Here is an 18573-nt window from a genome sequence, read left to right as displayed (position 1 = left end):
TTCTCTGAACCTTTGTGTCCTCAGGGGTAGATTTAAGATGACAGTAACAAGCCACCTCCTTCCCTGAGGGGCTCAGCGTAGTGCCTGCCATGTGCTCAGGTCCCAGGACATGAGAGGTATCAGCCCCCATGTGTCCTCGCCCAGGCCCAGCCCCTCTCCTTGCCTCATTGGCTGGAACCACGGGGTCCCACGAGAGGAGGTGCGCGAGCGGTGTCTGCAGGGCCCTGGGGGAAGGGAGAGAACGGGAGGATGAGGTGTCGGTTTCCCATTGGTCTGGGGCAGGCTCTCTGCAGCAACCCCCACTGCGCGTACACACCTGCACCCCTGCACCCCAACCACAGTCCCTGCTTGCTGAGCCAGCTCCACAGACCATGAGACTGTCGCCGCTGTTGCTGCTGCTGCTGGGGGCCTGGACCATCCCAGGGGGCCTTGGGGACAGGGCCCCGCTCACAGCTACCGCCCCTGAGCTGGATGATGAAGAGAAGTTCTCAGCACACATGCCTGCTCACCTGCGCTGTGACGCCTGCAGGGCAGTGGCCTACGAGGTGAGCCCCCCACCCCCTCACCGCCCCGCGAGCAGTTCTCCTGCCCCTACCCAGGCCCCCACCCAAGCCAGACCCCTCCATCTACCTCAGATTCCACCGCTGGCCTTGGATCCCCAAACCCCGCCCCCCCCCCCCAAGGCATCGAGCTAGACTCAGCCTTCCATGATATTGCCATCTTCACCTCACCGGCACCGGCCTGCCTCAGTTTACCTATCTGTTTGCCCAACAAAGAGCAGGCAATCTCTGGGACACCAGGGAGTCACTAGCTTGTCCTCTCGGACTCCTCCCTTTCTAGAACCACCCTTAAGTCTGGACTCCTTCCCAAAGCATGACTGGGGAGCATTGGTGTATGTGTACACGTGTGCATGTTTGTCAGTCCCATGAGTCCATGAGCATGTGTGTGTCTTGAGTTCACATACAAACCTGTCACGCGTGCCTGAGTACTTGTGTGTGTCTGTGTGACTGTGAGCACGCGCACGCACATGGAGGCTATGAGTACACGTGTCACTGAAGACTGGGAGGTTTTTTTTCTTTCCTTGTTCTTGTGGTTTCAAATAGTGTGTGCTGATGGGCAGGTGTTACCTGGGGGAGGGGCCCCAATGCCCAGGCCTAATTCTCCACCTCAGTGTTTCCCACCCACCTCCCATCCCAAGGCAGCGGATCTTGCCTCAGCTGGTGTGGTCCCAGCTTTCTGGACCTGGGGGAGGGCCGTGAAGCCTGCCTCACAGGTGCTTCCTGTTCAAAAGGCTCCATTGCCTCGTTCTTCCTCAGAGACACAGGCTTCTGTCCCCGCCCCCAGCCCAATCACCCCTCCTTTCATGCTGAGCAGTTCTGAAGCCCTGGTTCTCAACCCCTCCTTGTTCCAGATGTGGCAGCATCTGACAAAGGCAGAGGCCAAGCTTCACACCCTGGACTCCGGGGGCCGTGGCAAGCTGAGAGAGTCGGTATACACAGACGTCCTGGACCAGAGCTGCTCCCAGACCTGGCAGGGGTGAGTTGAAAATCTGGCCCCTGCCCCCCTCCTCCAGGGGCAGGCTGATGAGTGGGGCTTCTCATTCTCCCACTCACACACCACACACACTCCAATAGGGCTCTGGCCCAAGGGTGGGGACTGGCTGGGACAGAGTCTGAGCTCTGGAGCTGGGAGCAAGTAGAAGAGTAAGGTGGCCAGGAGACAAGGTTGCTGTGTGACTTTGGGCCCGGAGTTTCCCCTTTCTGGTTCTTAGTTTTTCAGCAAGGAGGCTCAGAATCTGGGCACGAAACTCGGCAGATGCCCAGTGTGCCCAGCTTCATGTGCTGATGGGCTCCACTAATGCTGTCTCCCTCTCCTCCCACTGCCTCCAGCTACGGAGTTGGAGAAGTGGACCAGGTGAAGCGTCTCATGGGCCCAGGACTTAGGAAGGGGCCGGAGCCGACCATCAGTGTGATCATCATGGGGGCGCCGTGGCCCACGAGGTCGTGACTGGAGGACTGGGGTGGGATGGAGCCTTGGTCTGCCCCACTGCGGGCCGGGCAGAGTCTGAGGCTCCTCCTGGGCTCCCCTAGGCTCTCCAAGACATGCTTTCACTACCTGGGGGAGTTTGGAGAAGACCAGATCTATGAAGCCCACCAACAAGGTCAAGGGGCCCTGGAGGCATTGCTGTGTGGAGGCCACCGGGGGGCCTGCTCAGAGGAGGCACCAGTCACAAGGGCAGAGCTCTAGTCCAGCTCCTCCTTCCCCTTCCTGGTCAGCCCCTAAAGGGAGCTGGGCTTCCTCTGGATCTGTCCCCTCCTTTCTGCAGGCTGCCTGGAGGGCGGGGAGGCCTTGTTCTTCTGTGCTGCCACTCTCCCTCCCTCCTCCAGCTTCTGGGCCCTGGGGCCCGGGGGGGCGGCCAAGGCCTTCCCCTCTGGACTCAAATAAAACCAGTGACCTCGATTCCTTCTCTCTGCAAAAGGTGCTTGGGGGGCTGGGAGGATAGACATTGGTGTTTCTGCTGACGTCCCTCCTAGACAGGGCCAGGTACACATCCCCCATAATTTCCCAGAGGTAAGTGAGATCTGTCATGGCTGGAAATGTGAGTGAGCTGTCAAAGGCATATGGAACCAGTTATCTGAACGGTTGAAACCCCAGATCCCTCAGGAGAGAAAAGAAAAGCCAAGGCAAACTCCATAAGCAGGCTGCCTGTGGACATACCCACTGCAACCACTGCGTGCTACTGTGCCCCTCCCAGAACACTAGTCTTCCTGGGTCTACATCCAGCAGCTGCTCACTTTCTAGACTCTGCTCTGACCCCAGCTAGCATGGTTGAGCCCTCGGTGCTCACCTGGGACAGGGCAGGGCAGGGCAGGGGTCCTGGAACAAGCTGGATTCAGTATCTTGGCTGTACGTCCTGCTCTCCCCAGAAATTCTCACCTGGGCCCCTTTTCTTAGAAACAGAGAAAAGAGCTCCACCTGGTTCACACCTGGGTCTGGGTATCTGGGGTCAGTGGTGCTACAGCTTACAGATTCATTTGTGTCTCTGATCCTCCAAAGCCCTGGAAAGTGGACAGAACAGACACTCTAATCCCCTGTTGACAGGTGCAGAAACTGGGGCTCAGACAACAAAAGAGGCTCAGGCAGAGTCCCAGGCTGAGCAGTGGCAGGGCTGGGAGGGGATTCAAATTTGGGGAGTGGGGGAAGGTTAGGGCTGAAGGAATGGTGGTGTCCCAGGCAGGCCCTTACCACTCTGCGCCCCAGCCCCCTACGTTCCATCACCTGTTCCCCATCTGCCTGAGGCCCCTCCTCCTGTCCCTCAGGAGAGAACTCTTAAGCACCAGGAGAGCCAGGGCCCAAGGAATTGGCTGAGCAGTCAGTAGTATCAGGTGTGGAGCCGGGAGCCCATGATGTGCACCTGCGTGGCCCTGTGTTTTTGTGGAGTGATTTAGAGACACTTTGCGTCAGAGTCTAGGTGCTCTAGGTCCATTTGTGTGATTGTGTATCTGAGACCATGTGCAACTTCCCGGCTTTGTCTCCATGTGTGTGGTATGTGGTTTGGGTTGATTTGAGGGTCCAACGGACAATGTGTGGAAGGGGTAGGGCTGTCTCCCCAGCCCCTGGGAAGTACCGGGGAGGAGAGGGTGGGGAGGAGAGTACCGGGGAGGAGAGGGTGGGGAGGAGAGTGCCGAGGAATAGAGGCTTCGAACTGGTCAGATGACTTTGGGAACCTGGGAACAGGAGCCAGGATTTGAGAGGAGAGGACAGGTGGACAGAGGAACGGGCTGGAGGCTGGACAGGCCGTCGGATTCGGATTCGGGGCTGTGACATGAAGCTGCTACCCAGCTGGACAGTGGTGCTGCGGGGGAGGCCTTGGGGCAGGGCCTGGCCATGGGCACAGCGACCCAGAAGTAGGTGGACCCTAATGGGGTTGGGGCAGCTCAGAAGGGAGCAGAATCAGGGCCCTCAGCCCCTGGGCTCTCCCCAGCCCCCAGGAGGGGAAGATAGGCCGGGCCCAGGCCGGCTTCAGCGGCTGCGTGGCAGTCACGCAGGGCCCGGTGCTTAGAAAGGCCCCACAAATCAGTTTAATGCTCTGCTGTTGCTGTTTTTAAATTTATAATACTTTTGCAACAGGGGCACCAGATTTTCATTTTGCACTGGGTCCCACAGATTATGTAGCTGGTCCTGACTGGGAGGGGAAGGGAAGGAATCCTTGTCCTGACACAGAGGACAGAAAAGACCGGGCTAGCCTCGGCAGCTCCTTCTCCGGAGGCCCATCTGTTCTGCGCCTCAGGGACCCTGAGGGGCGAGTGGAGGTGGTGGGGAGGGCAGCCTTGTCTGACATTTTATGTATAATTAACAGCGTGGGCTCAGTAGTTCAGGCCAACCTGAATTTTTGGAATGGCTTTCTAAAACCTTGCTACCTGTGTGGCCTTGGTCAGATCACATCTCCTAAATCTGTTTCCTCAGCTGTAAAAGAGGTTAATGGCACCTAGCACCTGGGGTTAAACATGACAATACGTAGATGTTGCTTGGCACGCAGTTGTTCCTAAATAACGAGGTGGGTTATGATGATGATAATGATTAACTTTTGATTAATAAGCAGGGAAAAGCCTCATTCAGAGTGTACCATAATATGTGCCCATTTTCACTCCTTTCCTCTCACTTCACCCAGGGCCTGGTAAACTTCCAAGGCCGTCTGCTCCTCACCCCCTCTCCGGCCCTCTCTCGGAAAATACCTGTCCCGTGCCCAGGCTCAGGTGCGGGCAAGGAAGGGTGTGCTCGGGAGGTAAATGTGGCAGAGGCTTGGGCGGCCTTTTCCACCGTGGCTGGAGTTAATACGTTACCTGGGCCTGGGCCCTCCTTTCGCAATCAGTGTTGGAGATCTGGTTACAGATTTACTTTGAACAATGTCGGCTATGCGGATTAAAGTCCTCCTTGGCCTTCGTATAAGCAATCCCTTCTTCTCCTCAGGAACTGCTCACACCTGTGCCCCAAAGATGAGGGCCCAGGAGGACCCTGAGGGCCAGACGCAGGTGCTGGGGAATGAGGGGAGCGGGTGGGGGCAGGGTGGGGCTGGGGGCCTGAGCAGTCCTTGCTCCCTGGGAGGGCAGAGACAAAGGTTCTGATGAACTGGATCGAGAGTGACTGTCCCAGGCGGAATGTGGCAGTTGGGGGAAGGGTGGGGTGGCAGTGGGGTGAAGGAGACTTCTGCTCTGGGACTGGCTCACCCCAGCTTGGGGGCCGGCAGGGGCCCAGCCTATCGCCCCATTAGTGACACCCCAAGGACCTCTAAGGGACAGAGGGGGGACCAGAGTACGTCCAAGAGGGCCTGTCACAGTCTCCAGCCCTCTTTGCCTCCTCTCCTGGTGACCCCGGCCTTCTGATGTATGGGCCCGTTCTCTTGGAAAGAAGGCCCAGGTTCTGAGGGCTCCAGGAGCCAGTACAGTGGACTCATCCCTGCACAAAGCAATGTGAGGTGGGAGCCACGTGTAGCCAGGCCAAGGGGTAGCTGGGTGCATGAGCATTGAGGAAGGGTGGGGACCCCATTCTGAGGAGCTGACAGGCCACTTGGGCTACCTAATTGATTCTGAAGCAGAATGGACTTTTCTGGTTCCCATCACTCCACCCTGAGTTACTTCTCTCTGCTGCCCCCAGCATGAGTCCCTGGGCTCAGCAGGGACCTCCACGAAGGACCCCCCGACGGCCCTGTGCACAGAGCCCAAGTCTGACATGTTGTACAAGATCGAGGATGTGCCGCCCTGGTACCTGTGCGTCCTGCTGGGCTTCCAGGTGGGCATCTCCCCAGGGCCTTCCCACCCCCGCCCTGCCTGCTCCCCAGCCCCCTCCCTGGCCAAAGAGGTCATCCTGGGTAACAGGAAGAGAAACCTAAAGTCAGAAGCAGTGACTGTCACCAAGCAGGGGTGGGGAAGAGGCTTGATGGGGCCTGAAAGGGACGAGGTATCACCTGCCAGGTGGAGTGCCGGTGACAGGAAAGGGGGCCCACTCCACAGAAGCTGCAGGAATAACTTGGGGGCAGATTAGTAACTCCCAGAGAGGTGAGCAGTCGCTCTGTGGGAATGCCTTATGGGAGTGTCAGTCCTGGGTGGGCACACTGGCTGGGGCGGCACGGGCTCAGGCCCACTGAGGCAGGCGTGAGGACTGTGAGGGTTCCCCTGCCTCCCTGTGAGCTCCGTGGGCCCTGCCTCATGTGCTCTCCCCACATCCCTAGCATTACCTGACCTGCTTCAGTGGCACCATCGCTGTGCCCTTCCTCCTGGCTGAGGCGCTGTGTGTGGGCCGTGACCAGTACATGGTCAGCCAGCTCATTGGTACCATCTTCACCTGTGTGGGCATCACCACCCTCATCCAGACCACACTGGGCATCCGGTGAGCTGCCCCACTCCCACCCCTACCCCACCCCACGTAGACACACACGCAGTGATCCACACAGCAGGAGCCGTCTCAAAGGACTCTTGTGGGACAAGAAAAACTGCTATCTGCCCCCACCTGCTGCTTTTGGTTCCAGGCTAGCCTTAGAGCTAGGCAGCTGGGGTCCCACCCTGGACCCCTGGTGTCCCTCAAGGAAAGGGAACGTGCCCTAGCTGGGCTCTCCTCCATTAAGCCTTACTCTGGGTAATTGGGACCACTCACTCCCCTGCTGCCAGGGCTTGTGTGGGCCTCTCCAGTGGTCCGTCCTCCTGGGGGCCCCCTGCCCCTGCGTGCACAGTCCTAGGCCTGGGTGGCCTAAGGATGGTCATTTGTATGGTGGGAAGATGAAGGAAGGTTGTGAGTGGAGCTTGCATGCAGGAGCTGAGCTGTCCACTTCCGTGCACGTGGCCCCTCACAGTGCAGGAGCTGGTGCTGAGAAGGAAAGGGAGCAGGTTGTGAGCCAGGGGCTCCATCTGTTTTCTTTCTTAGGCCCCCAAAATGTTAGAGTCCTGCCTGGGGCCTCAGTGACTTCCCTCTGTTCTGCCCTTGCCCTTGTTCCTCTGTGTCTCTGTCCCTGTGTGTGATTCTCCCTGTGCCTCACTCTGTGCCCCTCCCTCCCCATCTCCCCTGTCTCTGTGTTCCTGCCTCCCCACCTCCCACCCTGTCCCTGCTGCTCTGTGCCTCTCTTTCCAGGCTGCCACTGTTCCAGGCCAGCGCCTTTGCATTTCTGGTCCCAGCCAAAGCCATCCTGGCCCTGGAGAGATGGAAATGTCCTCCAGAAGGTGGGCACATTTCTGGGGGCTGCACTGGAGAGGGGAGCCCCAGGAGCCCGGAGGTCTGGGCGACTGTTCCATGTCCATACCCCAAGGTGCCTTCAGGGCAGCATCTTTACTTTCTCTCTCTGTTCCCCGTGCACGTGTGTGTGTGTTCCTGTCTATGCCCCCAGAGGAGATCTATGGTAACTGGAGCCTGCCCCTGAATACCTCTCATATTTGGCACCCACGGATACGAGAGGTGGGTTTGCATGTGGGGTAGAAGAGACCTGGACTTGAGGGTGGGACTAGATGGGAGGGAAGGCCACTGCTGAATTGGGGGATATGAGGATGTGGTCCAGGAACATTTTTTTAACTTAGAGGTCATGGCTTCTACATGGTGACTTATAGCTGATCTTTGCTTTTCCAGGTCCAGGGTGCAATCATGGTGTCCAGTATGGTGGAGGTGGTGATTGGGCTGATGGGGCTGCCTGGGGCCCTGCTCAGTTACATCGGGCCTCTTACAGTCACCCCCACTGTCTCCCTCATTGGTCTCTCTGTCTTCCAAGCTGCTGGTGACCGAGCTGGCTCCCACTGGGGTATCTCAGCTTGGTGAGTGGGCACCAGGCCTGATCCTTGCCCAGCCCCAGTCCCTCAACCCCTTCGTGTCCTGCCCCCTTAGCCTTGGCTCTTGCCCCCAGCCCGGCCTACCAGCCGTTTTCTCTTTGTGCTTCTGTTCCCAGCTCCATTCTCCTGATTGTCCTCTTCTCCCAGTACCTGCGAAATCTCACCTTCTTGCTGCCTGTCTACCGCTGGGGAAAGGGCCTCACTCTCTTCCGCATCCAGATCTTCAAGATGTTTCCCGTGAGGAGCTGACAGGCGGTTCGGGGTGGGACTAGGGCAGGGGCTGGACCTATGTCCAGGGCCAAGGGCAGGGGAAAGGGCAGGGGCAGCAGGGGAGCTAGAGGCAGAGTTGAGGTCCTAGCCAGGGATGGGGGCCGGGGTCTGAGCTGGGGCTGGGGCACAGGCTCGGGCTGGGGCTAGGGCTAAGGTAGGAGCTGGTTAGCCTGGACCAAGACCTCCTGGACCCTCAGTGCAACCCTCACCCCCCACCCCCACTTCAGATCGTGCTAGCCATCATGACCGTGTGGCTGCTCTGCTATATACTGACCCTGACGGACGTGCTGCCCTCAGACCCCACAGCCTATGGCTTCCAGGCACGAACAGATGCCCGAGGGGACATCGTGGCTATTGCTCCCTGGATCCGCATCCCCTACCCCTGTGAGCAACTCCATCTGGGCCCCTCTGCCTCCAACTGAGACCATCAGTGAGGCCCCTGGTGACCCGAGTCTAGCTGATGACATAACAAGTATTAGCTGCACATTTATAGTGTGCCAGGCAGAGTGGTGGTGTACTCAACGTCTCACTCCAGCTTTATGACTCTAAGTGACCCCAAATAAGCTCCCACAACTGTATAGCTCCCACCCCAGCTTGAGATCTCTTTACCCCTTCCCCTGCTCCACCCAAGTACTGCCTAGTCCACTCCCTGACCCACCTAGGAACACTCATTGCATCCAACCTCCCATCTCCCTGTTGATACAGGTCAGTGGGGACTTCCCACAGTGACTGCGGCTGCTGTGCTGGGAATGTTTAGTGCCACATTAGCAGGCATCATTGAGTCCATCGGAGATTACTATGCTTGTGCCCGCCTGGCTGGCGCACCACCCCCTCCAGTGCACGCTATCAACAGGTATGCCGACCTGCCCTCCCCGGTATCTCATCCCCTCAAGGGTCACTCAGGAAGCAAACGTCCGGACAGAATTGAATCCCAGAGGTGGGGGACAAGGAGTTGGGCAAGTCACTAACTCTCCAGGTTCTCCTTACTTATGAAATGGAGATGCTCTCATCACTCACTCTGTTGCGAACAGCTGAGGAGACAACGAAGTCTAAGGGAAACTACAGTCACTGACAGCCTTCCATGTGTCTAGCTCTTTCTTTCTCTCTTTATTTATTTGGCTGCACCAGCTCTTAGTTGCAGCGCATGGGATCTTTTTAGTTGCGGCATGCGGGCTCTTAGTTGAAGCATGTGAGATCTAGTTCTCTGACCAGGGATGGAACTGGGGCCCCCTGCATTGGGAGTACGGAGTCTTCTCTGCTGGACTACCAGGGAAGTCCCCATGTGTCTAGCTCTTGATGTGCGTTCTCTTATGCAATCCACTAATGGCTTTGTAAGACAGGTACTCTTAATATCCCCATCTGACAGATGAGGAAATTGAAGCCCAGAATCACCTAAGGATTAATTGCCAGGGCAGTGGGACTAGCATTCAGACCTGGGCTCCTGGCTCCCAGACCCACCTCTGGCCCGGAGTGGGGAGTACTACAGACAGATAGTTGCAGCTCACACAGCCCTAGAGACTCTGGTCAGGCTGGCCAGGGCAATGGGAGGACACAAACCAGGCTAGAGCATGGACCAAGGCCCCCACTTGCCCTTTTCTTACAGGGGTATCTTCACCGAAGGCATCTGTTGCATTATCGCAGGGCTGCTGGGCACGGGCAACGGGTCCACCTCATCCAGCCCCAACATTGGTGTCCTGGGGATTACCAAGGTGCCGCAACTAGCCAGAGCAGCACAAAGCCGCACCCCAATTCCATGTGCCGCAGGCCCCGCCCCAAACCTGTCCCTACTTTGGCCTAGCCCCACCCTGCCTTTGACAGGCCTCCCTTGCATCATGCTCTGACCCATATGTACCTTGCTCTTATAACAGGCCCCGCCCACCCACCGCGCCCCTCCCCTCCCACAACTAACCCCACACAACTTCACCCCCTGGGTCTAGCCCCACCCCTTGGCTCACTGGCAGGTGGGTAGCCGGCGCGTGGTGCAGTATGGTGCGGGTATCATGCTGGTCCTGGGCACCATTGGCAAATTCACAGCCCTCTTCGCCTCGCTCCCTGACCCCATCCTAGGGGGGATGTTCTGCACCCTTTTTGGTGAGTGTTGTGCGTGCTTTTGGGGTGTGGTCGCCGTGTGGTGGAGCCTACCCGGCCCGCGAGGAGCCTCCAGCGGTTCTTTTGTGCTCTCAGGCATGATTACAGCTGTGGGGCTGTCTAACCTGCAGTTCGTGGACATGAACTCCTCCCGCAACCTCTTCGTGCTTGGATTTTCCATGTTCTTCGGGCTCACGCTGCCCAATTACCTGGACTCCAACCCGGATGCCATCAACACAGGTGCCTCCACCTGTCTTACCTGTCTCAGGGTGGGGGAGGTGTGGTGGGCTCAACTCTGAGCACAGCCTCTTCCCTCAAAGGCTCCACACAGCCAGAGCCACAAATCCTGCCTGTCTCTGGATGTTAGCAGCTGAGGCTAATTAACAGCTCTTCTTTACTAAGACACTTTCTGTGGACAGGTATGAGCTTTACATATGCTCATTTAATTTTCACAACAGCTCCATGAGATAGATACTATTACCATCTTCATGTTACAGGTGAGAAAAGTGAGGTTCAGATGGGTTAAATGATTTGTTGCAAGACAAGTAGCAACCAGCAAAACTGGGATTTGAATCCAAGGATGGGAGGCAGAGGTGTATAATCTTGAAAGTCAAGGTTTTGTACTTTCCATCTCTGTGCTTGCTCAAGGAAGTCAGCAGGCTGCACCAGTGGGGAGAAAGTCTCTGAGCTCCGTTCTCCAGATGGGGCCGTGACACCCATTAGCCTTTGGCCTATTCCACAGGCATTCCTGAAGTGGACCAGATTCTGACTGTGCTGCTGACTACGGAGATGTTTGTGGGTGGGTGCCTCGCTTTCATACTGGACAACACAGTGCCAGGTATGGGTCAGCCCTGAAAAGGGGAACAGAGAACCAGGTTGGACTCAGGCAGTCCAGCAGATGTCTCCTGAGCTGAAGCTGTGGCCAGGTCAGATGCAATGCCTCAGGGCCTGCAGGGAGAAGCAGGAACAGATGGGCGGGAGGGAGAGACCACCAGCCTGATGGAGGCACAGGCTTCCCTCTTAGTCTTGAAGAGGGTGTGGCTAGGAGAGTCATTCCCGGGCCCTGTAAATTGTTTCTTTTCCATTTCTTTGTTGCCACTGGGTTGAGGGTTGCTTTTGCTTTCTTAGAGTAGGACAGATGGAAATGTAGCATCAGTATGTTGGCAAAATTCACTCCAAATATGCCAGTGACTTATGCTGGCTACTAGAAGAGCCCCTAACGTTTCTCTTTGGTATCAGGGCTTTTTACAGGGATCATGGAGGATACTTTGTGGGGTCCCTGAGAATCCTCCTGACCCATGTTTATGTGCCCAGGAAATATATAAAAACTAAATGTCACCAGGTGCTCTAACTATTAATAAGAATAGTTAGCATTTACCAAACATTTATGGGTCAGGCATGGAGCTAAATGTCTCCTTTCATCCTCAAAAACTATCCTGTGAGGCAGAGACTATCAACACCATTTTATATGAGAAAAAAGAATCAGAGGTTAGGTGACTCACCGAAGGTCACAAAACTTGCTGATTTAAAACGCTGCAAATTTGGGATTTAAACAAGTCCATCTGATGCAGTTAGTCCAAGGCCTGTGTCCCAGCCACTCCACCACAGTGCCTCTGCTAGAGAGTTTCAGGGGAAGTGTAAGATCAAGGAAAGCTCCGTAGAGACGGGCTAGATTGCATCAGTCCACAGAGATGACAGATGGAGGATGATAGCTCTCCATCTTCTGCGACTTAACAGCCTAAACATAGCTGACCCCACTTGCTTTCCCCTCTCTGAAGACACAAGTGTCTATTCAGAGCACAGGAATCAGCGGCTGGCTATGCACAGCTGGTGGGTTAGAGTTTGGGCAGGGAAGGGCCAGGACTCCCTGGCACTTTCAGGGATTTTAGATAGCATCAGATGAGGGAGCTTTTGGTAGCAGCTATCACTTGGATGGATGGGTGATACCTGACCATGGTACCCCCCTCGCCCACCAGAGGAAGCTGAGGTGGGACCTGGAGAAGCTCATCCTGAGGACATGAGACAGGGAAGTGGCAACCTCAATGCCTAGGGAATCCACGGAGATAGAGGGCGTCTGGGTGGGCAGCTGTACAGAGGGGTCTGTGATTTGGGCAGCTGGATTAAGCTACCCAGATGTTAACAGCCTCAGAGTGCCTGAGTTCCTCACATCTCTATCCTTCAACCCAGCTGCCCATCAGCAACCATCTCTGCCAATGATCAATATATGTATTACGCTACATAATCTTCAACAGTCCTTCAATGTGCATGATGAGGAATCTGAAGCTCAGAGTGGTTAAATCACTTGCCTAAGGTCACACAACCTGGTTTCAAGCCCAGGTCTGGCTGGCTCAGAACCTTGTCCTCAACAATGGAATTACAGAGCTTTATTCTGTAGGATGGGTACATTTTGCTGATAGACCACTTTGCATTTGCTCTTACTCTTTACCTACCCACAGACCAACCTTAGAGGGGCAGTAAGTTTAGTTCAGCAAGTGCTACTGGAGCAAGCATGGCCCCGAGTTAGACACTTAAGGGTAAAAAACATTAAGTCAACAAGATAGGAAGTAAAACTGGGTTTAAAGCAATTTAGAGCAATGAGGTGAATAAGCCTGGGCTGGAGTCATCTGGAGGGCTTCCTGGATGATTCTGGGTGGGGCCAAGAAGATTAGGACTTGGAGAAGCACTGGAGAAGGCAACACAGGTAGGGATGTGGAGGGGAGGCGAGGGAGTGCCGGGCTGGCTCTTGTGTCCCAGCAGTGGTGAGGAGTGGGGCCATCAGTCACCTCAGTCCTGTGCCACAGCTGCAGCTCTTCTCCCTCCACTCTGCCCACCTGTGCTCTTTGTGCAGTCAGGCCCAGCTCAAACAGTACCTCCTCCAAGTGGTCTTCTCTAAGGACGCCAGCCCTCCCTCAGTGCCCTCTCCTCTGAGACTTTGGGACACATTTGGTTTCTCTACTCATGGGGCTTTTCAGTCTGGGCTGCCAACGCGTGGAAATCTTTGCACTAGATTTACACTGTCTCACAGTCTTCGGTCAACCCCAGCCCTCTTGTGAAAACCTCAGAGAATTCACACATCCCTCCCATACCTCCTAAAGGAGACTTCCCCTAGTTGTAAAAAATCTCTCTCGCGTATCCCTACCACCAACAAAGATTTTACTTAGCTTGACTTTCTGAAGTTTGTATTATAAAAACAAGAGAGTTTATTTTCCAAATATGGAATCGTAATATTGAATATTAATACTGATTACAGTGTTTCAAAATATAACTTCCTGCCCTCACAGCAGTCTGAGCATTATTTGGTCCCCACTGGCCCAGGAGACACCAGCCCCATACTCGAGATGTAGGCCGACAATTACTTAACCGTCTGCCTGCCTTCTTGATCATAAAATTTTGTGTAATAGTGCCTATACACCTCCCACCAATGTTTCAAAGAAATTAGATAATGAAATAAAAGCACTTAGCACAGACCATGGCACACTGTAGATACACAATAAATACTAATTACGTATAACCAGTATCCCTTAGGGTTCCCTAGAGCTCCAGCCAAGTTAAGAGCTGAGATATCACAGATTCAACTTTTCAGGACCAGAGAATTGAGAATCAAGACAACTCCAGAAGTCTACCTTATGGCTAGGTTATGGGAAGGGGAGGTAGCAGAGGATTGCTGGCTCTGGTAAGTGACCCCACTGTCCTCTTCCAGGAAGCCCAGAGGAACGAGGTCTGATACAGTGGAAAGCTGGGGCCCATGCCAACAGTGAGATGTCTACCAGCCTGAAGAGCTATGACTTTCCCATCGGGATGAGCATGGTAAAAAGAATTGCCTTTCTGAAATACATTCCTATCTGCCCAGTCTTCAAAGGATTTTCTTCAAGGTCAAAAGACCAGCTTCCAGTTCCAGAAGATACCCCACAAAATACAGAAACTGGGTCTGTGTGCACCAAGATCTGAAAAACTGCGCCCAGGAAAGGTAGGATGTCTGTTAGTCTATGGCTTTTGTGGGAGGGTTGAAAAATCACAACATTCTTATGCTTTAACCAAAGAGAAAACAAAGTACTCAGTTTCCATTTCTGTGACCTATTTGAATATTTTCAATCAGAAGGCATACTGGGTAAAAAGTCAATATACATATGTGGAACTCCTTAGCCATTTTATAGTGACAGTGGAACTTCCCAACAGGTGTGGGCCAGTAACCTTGTAGGAGGTTACAAGTATACTGAAGTATTGATCCCTTTGGCCTTTGGTTATCTGGGCTGATACTGGGTCAACTGGAGCCCATGAGCCATAAACTCTAGCTACAGGCAGCCTCATCCTTACACTCCAGTATGATAAATTACACTTTATGACATAGAAAAGGTTGAGAAGTAACTGACATAGCATAAGAATAGGAAAAATCCTCTCACATAAGGTGCCTTGTTTAAATAGTTGTAATAAGATAAAACCCCTACGAAACAGCATGACTTCAGTTACCCTAAAACTATGCCACATAGGCCCAGATGGGGTAATAATGTGTTTCAAGCCCTTAAAAAAAAATCAAAGTGGTTTTAATGTGCACATTGCCTCAGACAAGTTCCAACAAAGTGAGAGCTTAGCTTAGATAACTCCTTAATTGTAATAAGTCACTTAAATAGAACTTTCTATGTACCAGGGATTGTCTTAAGTACTTGATGTGTATTAACTAATCACACAATCCTGAGATAGGCTAGTCTTTGCTCTTAAACATTAGGTTACAATGCCTCTCTAATTCAAGTTTATAACCTCTAATTATACTGCATGATGATAATTCGGCAGTATGTGGAAATGAACTCATTTGCCCCCGTCCAGGCTCAGAGAAGTGATCTGTAACCCTCATACTTGGCAGCCTGCTGTGCCACTTGTGGTACTGAGCTGTTAGAGTACAGAGGGGACTGGTGGTATTATGGCTCCAAAAAGAATGAAAGCCAAGCAGGATCGTCTGCTTCAGCATCTTAAAAAAACCTGTTTATTAGCTTAGTAAGGTAGCTATTAAAAAACACCAGGCACAGGTACGCACACCAAAGGACCCTAGGAAGAATGTGACCCAGAACTGACTAGATGGCCTTCTTAATCTTGAGCCCTCCAAGCTCAAGAAGAACACAGAGGACATTATCAACGACTGAGTAGGGCCGTGGGGCAGAATTGTATGTGGAACCAGGAAATTGCTAGTTGGTTTGACAGCCTATCCCAAATAAATATTAGCCACAAACCTATTATTAATTAGCTTGTGAGGGTGAAAAAGGGGAAGGTCCAGGTGAATCAAAATAGAAAACCAGTCCAATCAGAACAGCAATGGTTTGTGAAGGGCAAAACTCAATGAAGGTTAGACTACAGTAAGGTTACCATTATGCTGGCCAGCCAGAATGTTTCTTAACATGGATATATTTAATTGCCTTGACACTGCAGCCTGAGGTGATCAAGGTGGGCTACGGAAGGGGCTATGGGATTTATTTTACTGCTGTATTTTGGACAGACACTTATATAACAACATACTCGACACTATGGAATATAATAATAAAGCCTGCTCTCTCAGCAAATCTTGCCAGCAGGGCTGTCCTGAGGGACTGAGCCCACGCTGAAGGAAGTATCACCACTGGAGAGTCTGTATTCCAGCACCAATAAACACAACCATCTGCTCAGTTCTACTATTATTTATTTTTTTAAATATTTTTGAAAAAATATAATTTTTTTACAATATTTTCAACTTAAACACTATTCACACTGAACACGTATGGCAGCTTAACCTACCCAAATAAGAAGTTTAAGAAGCCAAAACTGTTCTAGCTTTGTTAAAAGAAAAGTTGTGCTGCAGACTATTGTAGTGATAGTTAACAAAGCAAGGAAAAGCACCACTCAAATCACAGGTTACAATTTCTTTGTTCAATTGGATTATGGGTTGGTCAAATGTTAGACTTTACACAGGTATAGCTTTGATGCAATGACTCCTTAGAAGAGGATGTAGTTCTCAAATCACATACTTTCTCAGATGTAACATTAGGAGAATTCAATATTTCTTACATGATAACATACCATAAAAGCCAGGACTTTGGTTACTAAGGTAGTGAACCTAAGACATACTTGTTTATAAAAAATTATTTCAAATTAACTAACAAGCCTTCATCAGAAAAAGGAGATTCTTTCTGATGGGGACAAATGCAAATTTAAGTCTGAACTGAGAAATTAACTACTAGAACTTAAATTTACTCATTTAAAAAAATTTAGACATTAACAAGTATCAGTTAACCTTAAGGGACCAGTTTAGTCTCAAAAAGGACAATTCACTAAGATTTAGAGGTCATTTAATTTGGTGCTTTGACACAACTTGACTGGTGCTTCTTTCCTCACTGTCTTCACATCAAGCCATGGGGCCAATTCTATTTTCAGTAAATGTTTGACAGCTTTTTACTTAATAACAGTCTCAGCACTTTTATTAAGCATGCAAGACTAACAAAACTTTGGCAATGCATAAGTGTAACACAGTGACAAGAGAGAGCTTTTACAATTAAGTCTTCTAATACTGCCTTCACAGTGTGGAAATTGTGCTACATCCACCAAAAGAGGGCCCCGTCTACTCAAATATTTCAGTACTTCACCCCAGGAACAAACTCCTTTGCATTTGGATTCAGATTGCTCTTGATCTGGAAAATAAGTACATAAAAAAGCAAGTTCATTAACAGATAAGCTTCAGATACTCAGAAGCATTCAACCCAGATCCACATGCAAAAACATCTTCCAAAAATATAAGACAAAGGCAAGAATTCAGATTGTAAGGTCAAACTTAAGTAAAAAAAAAAATAAAATCCACAGCAGGGAAAGGAGGAACCAGATGTAAGCTACGTATATTATACCAAATTTTATCAACTTTCTAAAGAGAAAGTAGAAATTGAAATTAAATTTGCTTAAGTGTAATCAGAAACTCACTAACTTCACATCAACTAAAGGAGTGTCTCAGAACACGGAATTCTGTTCGTTTAACTATGATACTTGACTTGCTATTTAAACAGTTTCATAATATGCAAAAACACTAAACAAGTGTTGAAATGATGATAAAAGTGATTGGGGAATGATTTACAGATTAATTTTACTTTATGATGCTCCTTGAAAATATGGAGTCCTCTTTCTACAACTGCTGTATTCTAATTCCCACAGGTAGCATGGTATATAAGAGGAAAAGAAAACTGCATGGGGAGTCAGAAGACCTAAGTTGGAATCCCAGCTCTGCTAACTAACTTCTTATATAGGCCTGGATAAGTCACTCTCTGGGACTTCATTTTTGCATCAGTTAGGGGAAGACTGGGCCAAAGCCTCTAAGAGCGTGAGAGACTTGTACCACCATTATTTTGTATTTCTAAATCTTTACTTTCCTAAGCAGATGTGTCAGCATATAGGGAATGGCTGGAAATTTTCCTCTACCACATCTCTGAATGCAAGTTGATCAAGAAAAAAAGAAACCAGGACGATTCCAGGGCCTGAAATGGTAGGCATGCTGGCAGGATTTCAGATTGAATCTGAGCCCCCAATATCACTTACTTCAAGACCAAAGCATATTAAACAACATGTTGGAGCAATAATTTAAGTTTCATAATTTATATACAACCATTCCCTTCTCTCAAGGGAAATATATCTAAACTTTAAAAGTGTGAGGTTTAAATTTAAAAAGCAGTGTTCTTGAATGTCCAATCTTTTGGCAGCTACAAAAGAATGAGAAGGAATTAACCTCAAATGGACTTGAGTCAAACAAACCAGTTTCTAGACAATGAAAAGATGCTGGGTCCAGTTAAAGTTATACATTATGCCCAGCAAAGGGCTTCCCTCCGCAGAGCAACCAGGATTATTTGTGGAGTGCCTAATGTGTAGCCATAAGCAAGCATATCCCAACAGACTATTCAGATCATGTATCTGCTTAATTGGGTTAGTGTCATTTACTGCAACAAAAGCTATACCACAAGTAAATTTCAGTGTTCTCTATACAGCCCTTTAGAAAAATGGTTTCCAAATGCCTGATAGGGCGGGCTGGCGGTATCCTCTGGGAGTGCTTTTAAAAAATTAACATGCCTAGATGACTGATTCTGCAGGTCTGGGATGTTGCTGAGAAAATTTTTGTAATGCTTCATAGGTAATTATGACATACAGCCAGGTTAGGAAATCACTGCACAGTGAACAGAAGACAACTGCAAAAATTACTTCAGAGTCTAGGGGTAAATTCCAGAGAACCATCTTGTAGAAGCAACTAGACAGACTGTCCATATGGAAAGAAAATTTAACATTCTGACTTTAAATTATTTTATCTTAATTTTAGCAAACGAATCATTAGGTTTTACTCTAGTACTGATGCTTAGTTATCAAAATTCGTGAAAAAACTTTTCACTACAAATAAACTATCAGCAATGAGACA

General features: G+C 51.0%; 3 protein-coding genes across 3 annotated transcripts in view; 2 read left to right on the top strand and 1 right to left on the bottom strand.

The window, feature by feature from the left end:
* Window positions 1-100: 100 nt before the first annotated feature.
* On the top strand, window positions 101-3582 carry MZB1 (marginal zone B and B1 cell specific protein). The gene is made up of 4 exons (XM_030869466.2): window positions 101-545; window positions 1412-1536; window positions 1890-2000; window positions 2091-3582. Exons 1-4 carry the CDS (start codon window positions 129-131, stop codon window positions 2245-2247), a joined length of 810 nt encoding a protein of 269 aa, XP_030725326.2. The 5' UTR covers window positions 101-128; the 3' UTR covers window positions 2248-3582.
* Window positions 3583-4982: 1400 nt separating this feature from the next.
* SLC23A1 (solute carrier family 23 member 1) lies at window positions 4983-17749 on the top strand. Its single transcript, XM_030869461.2, has 15 exons — window positions 4983-5033; window positions 5656-5790; window positions 6230-6387; window positions 7123-7211; window positions 7376-7443; window positions 7612-7793; window positions 7925-8045; window positions 8306-8462; window positions 8784-8931; window positions 9682-9787; window positions 10040-10169; window positions 10263-10406; window positions 10909-11004; window positions 13867-14133; window positions 17328-17749. Exons 1-14 carry the CDS (start codon window positions 4998-5000, stop codon window positions 14112-14114), a joined length of 1818 nt encoding a protein of 605 aa, XP_030725321.2. The 5' UTR covers window positions 4983-4997; the 3' UTR covers window positions 14115-14133; window positions 17328-17749.
* PAIP2 (poly(A) binding protein interacting protein 2) overlaps window positions 15815-18573 on the bottom strand; it is a 20658-nt gene continuing 17899 nt past the window's right edge. The window contains exon 4 of the mRNA XM_030869467.2: window positions 15815-16816. Within this exon, the coding sequence (XP_030725327.1) occupies window positions 16760-16816 (57 nt within the window). The 3' untranslated portion in view covers window positions 15815-16759. The remainder of the gene's footprint in view (window positions 16817-18573) is intronic.

This window comes from Globicephala melas, chromosome 3, assembly GCF_963455315.2.
Source record: "Globicephala melas chromosome 3, mGloMel1.2, whole genome shotgun sequence".
NCBI lineage: Eukaryota > Metazoa > Chordata > Mammalia > Artiodactyla > Delphinidae > Globicephala > Globicephala melas.
Note: the sequence above shows the minus strand (reverse complement) of the source record. Positions and strands in the feature narration are given on the sequence as shown.

Bases quoted from the DNA above. Each gene is read 5' to 3' on its own strand.
- MZB1 (XM_030869466.2), top strand. From the start codon at position 129: ATGTGTCCTCGCCCAGGCCCAGCCCCTCTCCTTGCCTCATTGGCTGGA. The intron at 546-1,411 runs GTGAGCCCCCCA...TCCTTGTTCCAG, and splicing joins GCAGGGCAGTGGCCTACGAG to ATGTGGCAGCATCTGACAAA. The intron at 2,001-2,090 runs GTCGTGACTGGA...GGGCTCCCCTAG, and splicing joins GGGGCGCCGTGGCCCACGAG to GCTCTCCAAGACATGCTTTC.
- SLC23A1 (XM_030869461.2), top strand. From the start codon at position 4,998: ATGAGGGCCCAGGAGGACCCTGAGGGCCAGACGCAG. The intron at 7,444-7,611 runs GTGGGTTTGCAT...TTGCTTTTCCAG, and splicing joins GGCACCCACGGATACGAGAG to GTCCAGGGTGCAATCATGGT. The intron at 11,005-13,866 runs GTATGGGTCAGC...GTCCTCTTCCAG, and splicing joins ACTGGACAACACAGTGCCAG to GAAGCCCAGAGGAACGAGGT.